The sequence below is a fragment of the Pezoporus wallicus genome, unplaced genomic scaffold, assembly GCF_028554395.1.
Source record: "Pezoporus wallicus isolate ANWC-B61680 ecotype Strahan unplaced genomic scaffold, APGP_CSIRO_Pwel_v1 contig_8042, whole genome shotgun sequence".
Taxonomy (NCBI): domain Eukaryota; kingdom Metazoa; phylum Chordata; class Aves; order Psittaciformes; family Psittacidae; genus Pezoporus; species Pezoporus wallicus.
In genome coordinates this window covers 2,183,832-2,200,472 of record NW_026639380.1, presented here as the reverse complement: position 1 = coordinate 2,200,472, position 16,641 = coordinate 2,183,832, and the positions used below count along the sequence as shown (strand labels likewise).

Below are 16,641 nucleotides of genomic sequence, written 5' to 3'. Positions count from 1 at the left end.
CTGGGCCTGGGTCAGTGGGTGATGAGCATAATTTGTCTTTCTTGGGTTTTATCCCTCTCTCACCTTTTCCTTTTATTATTATTGTTATCTTTGATTTTTTTATTATTATTTTACTTTATTTCAATCACTAAACTGTTCTTATCTCAACACACATGTTTTACCTTATATTTTTTTCCAGTTCTTACTTGCCATTCTTCTATATGAAATGTGCTTCTTTACATGAAAATCCCCTAACTGCACAGGCAGGAATAGCTGGGGGATGCAGAATGAGTTTGCCAGAAGTGAAAGTTAAACCTGCCTTCATCTCCATACATAACTGAAGAAGAGATATAGGCTTTTAATTGGGAATGATTCAGATCTTAACCTTAGTTGGCTTCTGGAGAAGGCCAGGTCAGTATGTCAGTTTTTTGCATAGAGAACCAGCATTTACTGTATACTTGCATATATGACTCAATGGTCAGTGTGAGAAATATGAGCTCTTGCTCTTACTGTAACCAAGCTTGCCAGGATTATACGCTGCTCTGGCAGGAGCTTCAAAATAATTTCTAATTCAATTGTTGCCATACTTTTTTTCTGCTCCTTGTTCCACCTCTGGTTAACCCACCTGGAATTGTAATATAATTCAGGTTAAGAGGGACCTCTAGAGGATTTAAGAAAGCTGGAGAGGGGCTTTTTTACAAGGGCATATAGTGATAGGACAAGGGAAATGGTTTAAAAGTGAAAGAGATTTATATTAGATGTATGGAAAAAGTTCTGTCCTGTGAGAATGCTGAGACATTGGAACAGACTGCCCAGAGAAGTTGTGGATGCCAAATACCTTGAAGTATTCAAGGCCAGCTTGGATGGGCTTTGAGCAACCCAGGCTAGTGGAAGGTGTCCCTGACTGTGGCTTGGGGGATGGAACAAGATGAGTTTTAATGTCCCTTCCAACCTATCCATTCTACAAATCCAGTCCAATGCCTTGCTCAAGGCAGAGTCAACTGTAAGGTTACATGACTTTATCCATTCAGGTCTTGAAACCCTCCAAAGGATGCAGATTGTATACCTTCTCTGGGAAGCCTCTTCTGCTGTTTGGCAGAAGTCAGAACTACCCCTGATTTAGTTTATTACCATTGGGGTTTGTTGGGTTTTTTGTGTTGGTTTTTTTTTTTTGGTGTTTTTTTTCTCTCAATTGCTATGAAACTCCATAAGGACATAGAGACCTTGGCTCCCTCATTCCCTCATTTAGTAATCTCCTTTAGGCAACAAAAAGATGCCCAGCACCCCCAGCCTCTCTGTCACATTTTCCAGCCCCAGCCATCTTGGTGAACTTCCATGGGACTCACTCAAATTTGTTGATGTCTTTCTTACATAGGAATTGACACATTATTCCCATATTAGTCCAGATGTAGTCTAAAAATTGCTGGGTAAAGGAAAATAAAGTGAGCTCCTTGTGCTCTTGAAAAATATTACAGTCCAGAATCCAGTAAGAACATGAAACAAATCTGGAGCCTGTTTAGTTTCTGCTAAATATGACGAGAAAGCACACTCAACTGCGTCAGAGCTCCCTGGCATGTCCTGTCACCCTTATTTGAGAAATCCTTTCTCTAAAAAATGACAGCACATTTTTTTCCTTTATTTATCTCTCATTTCACACAGATGTATAATACCTGGAAAAAAAAAAAAAACAAAAAAACCAAAAAAAAACACAAACCCACAAAGGTTTTGGAATTGGCAATTGGCAATATGTGTCAGTGTGGAGAGCAAAGAAAAACTTAATAAAATTAAAAGGTAGACAAATCGACCTGAAATGAACAGAATCTCAGCAACCAATTCACTACAGAAATTTTACTCAAAATTTCTGATCTAAGAAATAATAGAATTTAGGGGCTTGAAATACATGGGTAACAACGATACAGACTTACATTAATTAGGATGAAGTTCAAATGGGGATTTGCAGATATCTCAAGCACAAGGAACAAAGCAACACCTTGCTCTGTCAGGGAGATTACTTGTGGACTTGCAACTAGGAGAAGGCTTGTTAACAAGAGAGTGATATTTTATAGCAGGCCAGAGATGTGCTGCTGGAGAAGATGGGTTGGATTTTCTTAGACAATTGTTCTGCTGGAATGACAGGAGCCAGTTTGCTAAACACAGAGATCACTTTAGTAGGCTTGTGTGCTCTCAGTTAAGTACTGTCTAGATCTCCTTTCTCATTCCTTTCACATGTTGCTGGCTTTGGGTTAACTTAAAAAATGTCCCACTCTACCTCCTGTATCTCCTGCATCAGTGGATGTCTCAGGTGAGCAAAAGGGTGAAAGAGGGAATTTTCTGAGATGCTCATGAAGTATGGGTAAGTAATAAGCCTGTGTTTCCTTCTCATATTCAAAATAATAGTGGGTGAAGCATAAGTGAATTCCTCTTTCTGTGTCTATTAGCAAGGGCACACATCTCAGGACTCATATTTCTTTCTGTATGATGCTGCGACTGCTGGTCAGATATTGCAGTACTGTTTTAAACAGGCAGGACAAGACAGATCTGTGTTACAGCATCTCTTTGCCATTGGTGAAAGCCAAATTACAGGTAATAAGAACAAATAAGCTTTTTGTAGAGGCTGAATGAGAGTCTGTTAATGTCATGGTTCTGTAATATATTTTCCGTAGTGCACACATTCATCCTTACTGATTCTGCATACTTTCTGGATTCATGGTGAATTCATATTTAGATCAAAGATCGCTCATTTCTTTGGCAGATCTTCCTATTTCTTTCTTCTATTAGTCTTTTTCTTCCTCACCTTTCCCACCTTCCCCTTACTCCCTTTGTGTCCAATATAGCCTTTTTATTGATATTTCCTTTTCTCACTGCTGATGTCGTCCTGCAGCAGCGTTGTCCTTTCTAGCACCAGCTCCTGTAACTGGTGGCTTTGAAACTCAGAATATTTGAGAAACCCTTGTGATTCTTTCCAGGGTTCATATTTGAAAATTAGGAAGAGTCAGTGGATGTGGACTAATAGCAGGTTATGCTAGGAAATTTTTAATGTTACAGCAGAAATTGCTGTGCAGCTATTTCAGGGATACGTACTTGAGTTGTTACATGGTTGGTAAAGAAATATGATAAAGAGATAGTAGGACTTAAATATTGCAGCAAGAGCATGACTCTACTGCTGTTCTTTTCTTGCAACATTGTATTCTTGTCAGCTAAATAATGACAATACTGAGTAAGAGACTTTGAGGACTGGTACCAGACAGTGATTCACTTAAAATACAAGAGCACATATAAACCTGACTCTTATGTTTTACGGCTTTATTCATTAAATTTAATTGAATTCACTCTCTATGCATCCAATTCTGGAGTCATCACTACAAGAGACATGTACATGCACTGGAGAGAGTTCAGCAGAGGACCATGAAGTCCGTTTAGGGTCTGGAGCATCTTTCCTAATAGAAAAGATGTTGTTCAGTCTGGAGAAGAGAAGGGTTAGGGGAAAGTTCACCTATGTGTATAGATACCTGGTGGGATAGTGTAAAGAAAATGGAACTAGGCTTTTTTCAGATTGACAGGGCCAGAGTCAATGGGCACAAACTGAAACGCTATAGGCTCCCTCTGAATATCAGGGAACACTTTTTTACTGTGTGGGTAACTAAGCATTGACACAGTTTGCCCAGAGAGAAAAAAGTAAAACGATGTCTAGGTATGTTCCTGGTTCTAGGTGTCCCTGCTTGAGCATGGGGATTGGATCAGGTGATCTCCAAACTCAGCCATTCTGTGATCCTTTCTTATTTTCCCAGTAATGAGGAACTTTTATGGAAATCTCTATCCTTTACTGCAGTTCTGGTAAAGCTAATGAGGAAGATATCATGTTATTGTAATCAACTCTTTTAACATTATGTAATCTTAAACTGTTCTGAGGAAGAAAAGCACGCTGCACCATCAGGGTGAAAATGATAGCTGTTTTCCGCTTCAGAACAAGTGAGTGAACATTGCTGTTGCTACCTGCTAATGCTGATATAAGTTGTGAATCTGCGGCTACACATGAGACATCTAATAACCATTTGTGAAGGAGAGTAAAGGGCGTTTTTTAGTTGCATCTTTATATTACACAGAAAAGGACAGCACTTTCATGATGTCAGGACCTTGACTGAGAGTCAAGTGGTTATCTGCAGCTCATAAGATGAATCTGAACAAGAAAACTAAACTGATGAAAAGAAGGGGCTTTGGTGGCTTTTTTTTTAATTTATCTTTCTTTTGTTCTTCAAACAGTGGAAGCTCTACATTTGGGAACACTGATGGCAGCACACGGTTATTTCTTTCCAATCTCAGACCATGTTCTAACACTAAAAGATGATGGCACCTTTTATCGATTCCAGGTAAGTGTTTTCAACACATTCTTAATTTATGCAAATGAAGGCTTATATTAAAGGCTTTATACAAAAGTTCATAGCAAGTTTTAACATACTTTGTTTAACATACTTTGTCTCTTGTGTAACCTAGTAAATAGTGGCAATTCAAACAAAGTAGTATTGAAGTACTGTGTATTCTTCAAACAATTGCAGACACATTTCTACATTGATCTCTCAGTCTCATTGCATACAAAAAAAAAACATACAGATGCTTCAGAACAAGTTGGAAAGTTATATATGTACGCCTATACCTACACATATTACTCAGGTACCTACATAGTTGTATTTTATCATACTAGATTTCAAACTATGGGCTTGGGGACCAGGACTGTTGCTTTTCTGATAATGAATACCAGTCTAGAAATTTGCAGAGAAATGCCACCTTTGGCTTGAAGCAAATATGCTTGTACAGCATCTGATTATGTATTCTACAGAAGGAATTAACTTTGCTTGCCATGTATCACCACTGGCAATAGTGGCTGCATTTTGTATTGCTCTTCCTATTAGGTGGCCCAACAGCTGCTCCAAGATCTTCCTTAGAGATTTGTTGTTTTGAAATGAGATGATGATTATCGCTATGAAACTGATGATATGAAATACCATAGTGATCCTGCCATGTTAGTTTTGTGTTAAATACTAACAGAAAAATATCTGGTACAACAAAATCCATTGTCTTCAAGATATTTACATCTATGCTTTGTCTTAAACATTGTTCAAGCAAGAAGCTATCAAGAATATAAATAACTGAGATTGTGGTCTTTAAAATGCAGAGAAAACCTGATATATTGGAGACCAATCATAGTCTCAACCATTGTATTACATTAATTGCTGTGCAATACTTTCATCAGTATTTTGGCTTGAGTTCCACAGACCCATATAAGAAAGGTTCATAATATTTGGTCTAAAACAAAATCTTAGAGTGAATATAATTAATTATGTATAGCACAGTGTGTCAAGAAAGAGAATGATAATTTCATATGTGCATACAGTATTATCATACTTTCATATGTAGATTCTGTGGGTCAGACAATACCAAAACCCTGTCCTTCAGCGAGACCATAAGTTACATGTGTATGTGGGGAACACAAAGAGCAGTCACTCCAAGCCTCCTTGCCCAGATTCACACTTATGTTTGATCTTGGAGAAAGAATTTGAAGGAAAATATTTCCTTCTCATGATGCTTCAGTCCCATCAATGTTCAGTATTAAAGAGGAGAGGGATGGCACATAGGTGAAGGAACTTACTGCTGAGGGAAGGGCACTGATGTGATGAGGTAACTAAAAAGTGTAAAGAATTCATGGAGTGGTTGAGGCTCCAGTTCTTGGTTTTCTCTGCATAAGTAGTGGCCAGAAGGAGAAAATATCTGAGGACTTCATTTTGTAAAGAATGGGGCTTATTTATGGGAGTGTTGGTCATCAAATTCTGAACAGCTTCTGGACTGCTTCTCTCTTAAACGTGTGAAATTAGCACATCTGCTAGCATGAAAATTTGACTGAAGGAAAGTATAGATTAGAATTAGCTGCACTGTGAACAACTAAGAGTACTGCAGCTACCCTGCTGTGGGCTTTCCTCAGAGATGTCTACAGCCTGCATGTTTAGACATGAAGTTTCAGTGAGGGTTAGTTATTAGAATTATGTCAGTTGATTTACATAAGTTAAGGATTTGGCACCTATTTGACATAAGCATAAGAATAAGGTAATTTCCTCAAGTGTTACTCAGTATATATCCGCAGTATTTTGTTTGTTTGCTGCTTTGTGGTACTTTTTGCATTGCTATTCCTATGTTACAATTTTAGCTGTTAATGTATAGCATGAGAAAAAATTCATAGTGGTGTCATACTGTTAACTGGAGTTCTAACAGCAAAAGTTATAACTTCACATTCCCCACCAAAATAAGGCTAATATAAAATCTGCTGCTAAAGCTGCTAAATTGGAAGATGAAGACAACATACTCAATGAGGAGGGAAGTTTGACTGCAAATGCATGAATTTTGAACTAGAATAGTTGTTTGGGTGCTTTGGAATTAGGACTCCCTGAGTATTGGACAAGATTCACAAATATCTGGATATTTTAATAAAAAGAGTAAGTCGTGCACTTGCCAGCACTGAAAAGTTCAGAAGCCTTCCCTGCAGAGTAATCTCTCTCTTCAGTACAAAGGTCTAACCTACAAAAAACAGGCTATCTACAATAATGTTCTCCATGCACTTCATTTTTTGTTTTCGAAAGGGTGACACATTCCCCCATGACGGTAGAATTAATTTAATTTGTTTTAAACAACCTTCTGTTGTATACAAATAGCTAAAAGCAATGGAGATTGTGCTTCATTTATGCAAATACCCTTTTACAGGAAAAATTATACTTTTTCAGTTATTCCTCGTGCCATCAGGAGGGCTGTAAAGCCATAGTTATATTGGCTTTTTTAAATAATAGCTCCTTAAAAATAATAATAAAAAAATCCAGATCATTCTTTGACCTACTTAGGTGTAGTTAGGTTAGTTTCTGTGATAACAATTTAATTCAAGGGGGGTGGATCTAAATATTAATTGCCTTACAGAGGAAACTTCCTAGTAGTCTCAACAAGGCAAATCAGAAAATTCAGGGGCAGTGATACTTTCTGAGCCATCTTGAACAGCTGCATTGTGTTTTTGTGGTAATTTAAGCCAGGGACCAAAGAAGAAGCTGAATAGTTGCTAACCACCCTGCTCTACCTCAGGGCAAGTTGCTTTAGAAAACAGATCTTCCTAGGGCTAGGGATTACTCATTAAGACCTTTCATCTGAGTCCACATCAGTGCTAATAAGTCCTGGCAAGAAATGCCTGACTGGCCCTTTTAGCTTGTAAACTTCTATAATAGTCTCCCAGGGAAAGTTATGCTTTTTTTTTCAAGTTGCACATGCATTCTGAGTGTCTCAATGTTCATAGTGAAAAAATAATGTTTCCTATTATCTTTTGTCTTTAAGGAAGCTCCTAGGATCCTTGACGCTAATGATAATGACACTCCTATTTTTCTATAAGACTAATTTGTGATTTAATGTAAATTAATTTTTCAGAGATGAAGTTTAGGTTCTGCTGTTGTTCTACAACTTTTAAGATGGAAGGTATAAATACCTGAGAGAAAACGTGAAAATGGGAACATTTTCTTGTGAAAGTATGAATCTGGTGAAGATAGCAACAAAACCCAGGGATCTCAGCAAGATGAAGATTTCACCTGTGATGTCTTTTGTTCTATCACTTGAAACACTTTCTTGACACATTTAACTTCTCCAGCCATGTTTACCTGTGGCTACATTGGGAACAAAAATATGTAGCAATCATTGTAAGGATCTTGGCATATCTTTGCTGCAGAAGAGTGTAGACCATGAAGTGTTTTGGATCCTTGTGTCTCAGGTGGAATTACATTGCTTCCCACATCTCTCTGAGTCAGCTTTGCTTGGCTGGGTACCTCTTGGCTCAGTCCTGGACCAGCCTCCGGCCATTCTGAATCCTGAGGCTGTGGCTGAACATCACAGCTCTCTAGCCACTCTCCACAGCCTTTCTGGATAATCTACTATGCCTTGAGGGAAGGAATTTACTGGGAGCCAGATTTTAGAAATAAAGGAGAAGCAGGTATCTTATGCAGCATTTGGCAGATTTTCTGTGGCAGTTGCAGGTGCAAGGACTAATTCATTGTCTCTTCAGCTCAGGCTCATCATGAAAGGATCTGTTTAGGTTTCAAAGAGGCAAAAACAATTTCAAATCCCTGTGCTGACTACCCTATCTGTGTCCTTTTTCCTTTTTAAACTCCTTACTCAGGCATGCTTTCTCCCTCACTGCTTTCTGTGCTCATCCCCTTTCCAGGTTAGAAAAGAGGAGTCATGGAGCCAAAATCTTTATTGTTTCAAAATTCCTCATCTACTTTTTTTTTAATAATTCCGAGGTAACTGTGGAGCACTACTTGCTGTCATCCTTCCTCCATGGGCTTGACAGTGCTAGAACAGTGATCTTACCCTTTTCTTTTACCAGGAAATCATTTGAGCCAACTGCAGTGAATGTAAAACTGAATGCGCATAAATTCTGCCATCCATCATGCAAGGCATTACTTTTTTTTTAGCAGACTTGGTTTCTGCTGTTTATAAAGACTCCCTGGTGCCTGTGAAAAGAATAGCAGCAATATGCAAAGGAAGGTTTATGAGTGATTTGAATATTCCTCCTTCATCCCAGTAATTAGATTTTAAAAGATTTTGCAGATTGAAGCAGCTTCAGAAACAACAATTCTTTTCTTATTACTATCAACAAGGGGTAGCTGAAAGATGCTTATGATTTCCATCCTTAGTAATACAGTTTAATGCATTGAAATTAGTCATGTTTTATAAAAGCTGATGGGTAACACTGATTTTTATAAGTGGCTCTTTCATTAGCTCAGATATTATTATTGATTAATTTTTATGGTAGGGCCAAAGCAGATCTATTTGTTTTATCACAGGATTACCCACGATGCATAGCAGCTTCTGCTGCCAATTTGTTTAGTGGAGAATATGTACTATATTACAGGATTTTGTTTCATATGACTTTATTAATAGGAGGATTATGAATTTCTGTGGTTAGGTTTACCTAATTATGTTAGTCTATAATGTGAGAGAGCCAGTATGTGTTTGTGTGCAAAACCATTTTTTCCATCAGCAGCATAAAGATCGTTGTAGCAGCCTGTTTTTTCTGAATGCTTAAATGGCTCTACAGTTGCATGTACAGTGCTAGGTAAGCATTATTTCTCCAGCTGTTGACTTGTACTTATTCAAGTTACAGATACAATTAAACAAAGTGCCTTCAAAGTTACTGATAAAAACTGGCAGCATTATTTCTGCCTGGGCTCATAAACAGTGCTTGACTTTGCCCAAACCATTCTACCACCCACCTTCCTGCCAGCTATCAGTGGGACATCATGGCAAAATGACAAATGTTCCCTGTTTAATACTTGCTCATGACAAACTGCTTCACACTTCCTTCTGAGGAAAGGTAAAATTATTAAGTACAAGATTTCCTTCAGGTTTTCTATATTTCACCAAAAAAAAACAAAACCTTGATATTTCATAATCTTCTCTTTGAAAATGGTAGTGTAGAGGTACAACATGTTATATCACATCCATAACTCTCGGGGGGGGAAAGTCTCCACTTTGTATGGTTTCTACAATATGAAACAAAGCGCACAGAGTGTATAATATTTGTGCTATAGGAATATGGGATATTGCAAGGGATGTTAGAATTCATCTACAGTGTACTTGGGATATGCAAGTTGTAACAAATAGTTAAGGCAAGCTTTTTTTTTTTTTGCATAGCCCAGGTATAGAGAAGGTAATTTAAGTGGCAGGAGCCTCTTTGCATTGCTGTGGAAGATTTTAACAGATCAGATGAGAGCTGGAAGCTTTCTTCATTGCACACACCTCCTATTCTCATTCCTGACCTCATTCTGTGCTAACAGGGGTCTTCTTATTGGACTCTTTTAACTTCCTAATGTTTTCTTGTTGAATGAGGCAAATCTTTCCCCCGTCTTCATGGATAACGTCTCTAGCAAGTTCTTCTAAAGGATTGTTAAATATCTAGACTATAAAACTGTGTGGAGACTTTTAAAACAGAAGTGGAAAGATGTAAACTTAGCACATATGTAGTCACATGTTATGTGGTAGAACTATTTGAAGGATGAAGTAAAGACTCCAGCTGTGGGAAAATCAGGGTTTTGGAGTTAAAGGTTCCAGGGGGTTATGTCTGAGATCTTGTGCAAGCTCAGTGTTAACTTGCTTGGTGCAGAGTCTGGGACAAAAAATCTCTGCACAAGTAAGAGCCTGTGAGGGGTTGCAGCTGGGAGCAGTGGGGATTCACTCAGAGCAAACCCCAGAAGAATGAAGACAGGCAAGGGACTTTCCAGTGCACTTGAGGGATGCCTGAATGGGGGACCTTGATACACCTTTCCCTCAAAATTTAACATATCCTTCTAATAATTTAATTGTACTATTGTGGGAACCTTGTGACGAGGTTTCTCCCTGGGTCTCTTTTTCTGCCATGAGTAACATTACTTGAGATTTACTTTTGTTGCTATATTTTGTTAAAGGGTTTTCCTGTTTACCCAGTCTGCATGGGACATGGTGAGGTAGATTAAGACCAGAACTTTGTTAATACCAAACAATTAAACAAGAAAATGTGGAACACACCTTTGGGAAAGCATCAGTCATTTTAACTACACACAAGTTTATTGTTGTTGTTGGGTTTTTTTTCATACAATTACAGCATTGCAAAAATCCTTCAATCATATTCCATTTCCAGTGTCTAGGATTTTTTAAAGATTTTTCTTGATTTTTTTTTTTTTTTTAACCGGCTTTTTGCTTAAGTTTTTATTCTATCCCTTACCACTATTTTTTTGTGCCTGGTTTTAGAATTGTCCTTGTCTCTACACCCACTAATGCCATTTCCTGCTTTGAAAATGAATAATAGTTATCTACTCTTTGAATGCAACTTTATCAGCTCCTGTAGCTGCTTTTGAGCACATATCTTCCAGTGATACCATAATTCTAGAATTATAGAATGGTTGGAGTTGGAAAGTCCCTTAAGATCATCTATTTCCAACCCCCTTGCCATGGGCAGGGACACCTCACACTAGACCGTATTGCCCAAGGCTCTGTCCAACTTGGCTTGAACATCGCCAGGGATGGAGCAGTTACCACTTCTTTGAGCAACCTGTTCCAGTGCCTCACTACCCTCACAGTAAAGAACTTCTTCCTTGTATCTAACCTGAACTTCCCCTGTTTAAACTTAAAACCATTGCTCCTTGTCCTATCACTAAAGTCCCTGATGCTTTATTTACTGGTTCTTTACTTACTGGTTCCTTACCTACTAGACAGAAAGTACTGTAGAACTTTGCCTTGGTCAAAATACATAGCATCTACTGTTTATGTCTCATCTGGCAGGGGCTTTACACTGTCAATGACCTAATATGTTTTTGAAAAATCAAAATTTTAGTAACCTTTAGCTTTTAAGGATTCAGAAATAGATAGTTTATTACAGTTGTTCAATCTAGACATCTAGAAAGATTAGAAGATGAAAATTTTGTCTTTTTCCCTTTTCTAGAAATGGTAGACCTTCCCTTGCTGTAGTCTCCTGCGGCCTTATGAGATTATTTTTTTTTAATGACTGCCATATTTCAAAGGTTCCTGAAATTAATATTTTTACATGTGTAGCTTGCCCTTCAGGTAACTTGCACCCCTTTAAACATCATGCAGATAATCCAGTACTTTTGATAACTTTTGACAGTTATATGCTAGGTACTACAGAGAGAGGAGAAAGAGAAGTACCAGAGCAAAGTTGCATCATGATATTTCCATATATATAACTTACATATATATAACTTACAGTGCTGAGAGACCAGAAGTCATTCCTTAGGTTGGTGAGGCTTTTTAGTTTTCTACAAATAAGCACCGTTTACCCATGTGAAAACACAGTAATTCCTTAAGCATTCTGTGTTGAATTTCAGCAGGCCTCTGACCTGAATTGTCTGACCTCATATAAATGTTTCTCTTCCTGTTTTCTGTCCTGTACTTTGCCCTGTAGTCTTACCTTCATGTCCAAAATAATTTTGGGCATGTTTGCAGAGCTGATTGCAGGCAGGCTTGAACTTTGTTTCCACTGGGAGCCAGCTGGCTGGTGGCCAGCTCCAGTGCTTGAGCTGATGAGCTGTATTTCTCAGCAGGTCCCATTAAATGCATCCAAGCACCATGCAGGCAGGGTCTCGGCTTGTAGTTCAAACACAGCTTGTGCCTACCTGGTTCAGAGAATCAGCAAGGAGAGCTCAGGCCTGTGCATTATTCCCTGGGCAGGAGGACTTTTATCTGAGCAGTCTCCCTCTTTCTGGAGACTCAAACAAGGAAGGCATTTAATAATCTTCTGTACTTATCCGTACCAACTGTCATTTGAACCCCTTTCTGATATTGTAATGTTTGCATTTTGCTGGGATTTCTGTTTTGACCACCCTTATAACACATTATTGAAGCCTTTTGTTACAACTTATCATCTGCTTTGCTAACTAAACCTTATGGTCTAACTTTTCAGGGTTTATCTCCCTGATGCAGGTAGGCTTAGACTCCTTCTTAGTACCATGCGCATTAATTTGTGCTTTTAGCATGATCTTTGTTACATGTTTAGTTGGTTTGAGATTACCAGTAGGTGATTACACTGGCCTGTCACTCCACTTTGTCTCTAAAGGTACTTGGACATTTAGCACAGTCTCTTTCAATAACTGCCATCTGCCATTTCTTTGTCTCTTGGTATACTTTCCTCAGAGACCTCGCTTGCCTTTTCTCTGAGCCTGCTGGCCCTTATGCTGCTGTACTCTTCTTTGCAGAATACCAGTCTCATCCTGCAGTTTCACTCCAAGTACTACACAGCTGCAAAGTCTTGGTTATGTATTCTGTAAAGGGACAAAATCTATTTTATCTGTTCCCTCAAAAGTGTTGTTCAGCTTAAGAAAGCAAAAAGTGTCCTTGGTGCATTTTCACACTTCTCAGCATTGGTCTGAACTGAGTCCCTCTGTTAGAATCAGTTCTTGCCACCGGAACACACCTTTTCATCCTTCAGAAAAGCCTTGGCCACGTTGTCTCCTAGTGAGCTAAAGTGACATTTCACGACCTTAAAGATCCTGTCCCCCTTCCCATATTCTGTTTAGTGCCCACACTCCCTTTGCCACTGATGTGTAAGTCCCAGTAAAAAGTTTAATGTTATTTTAACTAAATACTGAATCCAGAAACATCAGATGTATCCTTGATTGTTATGATGTCTTTGATTGCCTCTCAGAACTATTTACTGCAGTATTCTTGCTGGCTGGGAGTAACTTTTCCTTTATGTATGAAACAACAGACTTATTCGTGCATCATAAACATATAGGTGTGAATATATAGTATTTCCTCATAGTTTCTGTGAAATGAATGCCCAAAGCAGTTGTGGAATTTGCTTAGAATCAGAAGACAGAATTTATTTTTTTAATCTTTGCTGGGATAGGAGTACATGTAATTTCTCAAGTGTATTCATGTAATTTGTCTAAGTGTGTATGAGGAGGCTGAATATGGAATCTGCAGCAAGTATACCCATAATTGAAAGAATATCTGTCTCTCTACTTCCAAAATGGTTCTTCCCCTGTACCTTTCTCCAGACGTTCTTCACCATAACTGCTACGTTCCCGTGAATAAAACCTAAGCCCCAGCCACTTTCAGCTCAGGAGCTGCCTGAGTGGATGTGGTTTATATGTATTTAGTAACCCTCACTGCATCTTTAGGGGTTTCTCCTTTTTACTTATACTGGTCACTTTGATTTCAGTGGCACCGCAAAGGAATAGTTCATAGGAGATTCATTCATTGCTGCTTCAAAGAACAAATTAATTTATGAGGAACACATCCTTTAAAGTTAACTTTTGTTCTTTTTTACCCTTTAACTCATCTTGGGTGCTACATAAATAGCAACTTCTAAATTGCTCCTGTTAAAGTTGATGGGTCATTGTTACAAGAGAGAGAGGTTTCTCACAACATGCATTTAACCTGAGTAGGTGTGAATGTATCACCCTTTGCCCCTGTTGCTTTCCAGATTAACATTAAAAAGGTTTGAGGGAAGTGGGCAGCAAGAGAGGTTTCCATTTTTACATCTGGGAGATCTTGGAGAAAAAAACCGTAAGAAACAGAGTGAAGCAGAAATTTTTCCTAAGAGAAGCACCTGTGTTTTGAAATACCACCCAGACCGATCCACGAATTTAATGTGATTGATTCAGCTGCTCAAATAAGATATAATTATCTGTCTATGCATGTATGTATATAAATATGTATGAATGTGTTATGTATAAAACACTATAATCCTTTACGTTTTATTAAAAACTTGCCATTTTAGAAAATAAGTTATTTGAGTGAAAAATGTCTTATATTCTTCATTTGGTAGAAGCAAATTATTTTAACAATACAGTACAGTTTTAATAAGCATAATGTTCAACTAGTTATCAATACCTTTATTGGTTTTCCATTTCAAATGTCACATTTTATATCATGGTTGGTAAAAAATTAGAAAAATCCCAACTTCAACAGATGCAAAGAACTTTGACAACTTTGTGAAAAGAGGTTGTATTTAGTGGCCTTTTTTAAAACAAATAGAAACAAATAGCTCCTAGGAAAGAATATTGACTATTAATATATACTAATGAAACCTCTCCAAAATCAAGAACTGAATGTACCCCAAAATATCTTCTGTCTTTTCACTTTCTAGAACTGATTCTTCAGGACATGTAGGAGGTGTTTTGCTAGAGAAGATGAAAAAGACAAGCTTGCTACCTAACCTTGTGGCTTTTGTTCCCTTAATTTTAAGAATACAAAGAACACTTTGTTCTTTTTCAATGTTATTCTGACACTAGTGCAATAAACAAGCATACAAAAGTAATTTTCTGTTTTGGTGCATATTTCAAAATTGCCAAATTAACAATATAATAGATCTACTAGAAATGTAAATTGACTCTGAAAACCAGTATCAATCCAAGGACTGTATAATACTTGCATTGTCTAACTTGAGTTCCCTACTTTTTTGTTTTGTCTATAGACACCCTATTTTTGGCCATCAAATTGTTGGGAGCCGGAAAACACAGACTATGGTCAGTGTAGAAACCTTTCCTATTTCTCTCGGGAATTATGTATTATATGAATGAAGACATCATTGCAGTCTGTCTTGTTTAATCATCCCACTGTTAAAAACATAATTATATGTCATGTAATTCCTGTACAAGAATTGCTGATGTTGAAATGAATGTCATGTTACATTTTTTAAAGTTTATTAAAAGTTTGTTGAAGTCAAACTTGGAGTTGATTTGAGGGGAAAAGAAACAAAAAAGCCTCAAAAGTCCTCAAAACCTGCCTTGCCATTTACATCTGTTTGCTCCAGGAAGTGTAATTATTTACAGTAACAAAGTCTCAGTAAAGCAGAGGACACTTTACTGATGGTTGTGCAATAGGTATTTTCAAATTCAGACTCAAAGATATGCCTAGCTTAGATATCTTACATCTGATACAAACTGTGTAGAAAATTATTCATTATGGAAACTAGTATGGTTCTAATATTAGCTATATTAGAAAATACCTTGTTTATTTGTCTGTTTCTTGGGGTTTTAATCATAAATTAAACACTGTAATTACTGATGTGTGCTTAGGAAAATCTGGACATAAGAGTAAAGTATTACAAAAAACCTCAGAAAATAATTATAACAAAATTAGGTGCTGCTCCACACCAAATAGTGATATAATTTTTAAAGAAAATGGCTTATCTATGAACAGTCTCCTGTTCATTCTAATCTAGACCGTAAGTCCACAGCTCATCTGAAGACTAGGTCACTTATTTAGATAACTAAGCATGTACATGATAGTTTACCTGTTTAAAAACTCAAACTTTGAAAGTCTCTATTTAAAGCTTTTTGGAAATTTAGATATGTGTTCACTTGTAATATGGATTTATTCTCAGCCCTTAGGAGCTGAAAACTGCAGGGATGGATGGTTCCAATAGATGCTTCCTTCCTGCAGTGGACAGAGTTTAATTTCAGATACATTGCTAAACAAAACAATTTCAAGTTGAGACTCTCAGCAGAGCTGAGTGCATTCAATGTAGAGTTTGAAAACAGTGACAGTTTCCTCATCTTATAGAAGGAGAAAAATGTTAATCTTTCTTCATTACACTGAAATTTGAAGATGTCCAGCAAATTGTTATTGAAAGCTAGAGAGGAAGGGTAATCCATACCACATCTGAGTGATTAGCCACTCTATATGAGGAAATTAGTCTCTGAAGGAGAAATGCTTGATTTACCACTTATTACAGTGTTTTTCCTTTCCTTGAAACTGTTACTTGCTTTTCTCAGAGGGGCACTTCAGTATACTCTCCTAATATGTTAAAGATCAGAAAGTAATTTACTATGGTTTTAAGTGACATTAAGTTGTTCAGCTGTAATATGTGTTACATTACCAGGGGATTTTAAGAAATAACTATATGCTTAAAAGGTCTGAACTTGAGATCAGGCTGGGAAAGTTTCAATTAATATCCTTTAAACTAAATTAGGAGAGATTAACTTTCTAGTCACAGCTGATGGCTGGACTGGAATTACACACCTTAGTCAGTAAATAGAAATCTTATACAATCTGTCCATTTTTTTTTGCATACCAGAAATGCAGAATTAAATTTAGGATCAGTTTCTTCATCATGCAGGAAGGTGCCTTTGTTGACAGTAAACA

The 16,641-nt window shown here is 37.4% G+C and overlaps 1 protein-coding gene across 7 annotated transcripts in view; it reads left to right on the top strand.

The window, feature by feature from the left end:
* The window catches only part of RGS7 (regulator of G protein signaling 7), a 251,969-nt gene that overhangs the window by 165,529 nt on the left and 69,799 nt on the right, over positions 1–16,641 (top strand). For 6 of the 7 annotated variants that reach the window (XR_008972805.1, XR_008972804.1, XM_057414554.1 and 3 more), the window contains exons 5-6: positions 4,240–4,346; positions 14,969–15,020. Coding sequence is in view for 5 of the 7 variants with exons in the window: in XM_057414554.1 (XP_057270537.1) it covers positions 4,240–4,346; positions 14,969–15,020 (159 nt within the window). In the remaining 2 variants the exon portion in view is untranslated. The remainder of the gene's footprint in view (positions 1–4,239; positions 4,347–14,968; positions 15,021–16,641) is intronic. The other variant, XM_057414557.1, reaches the window with a different exon arrangement.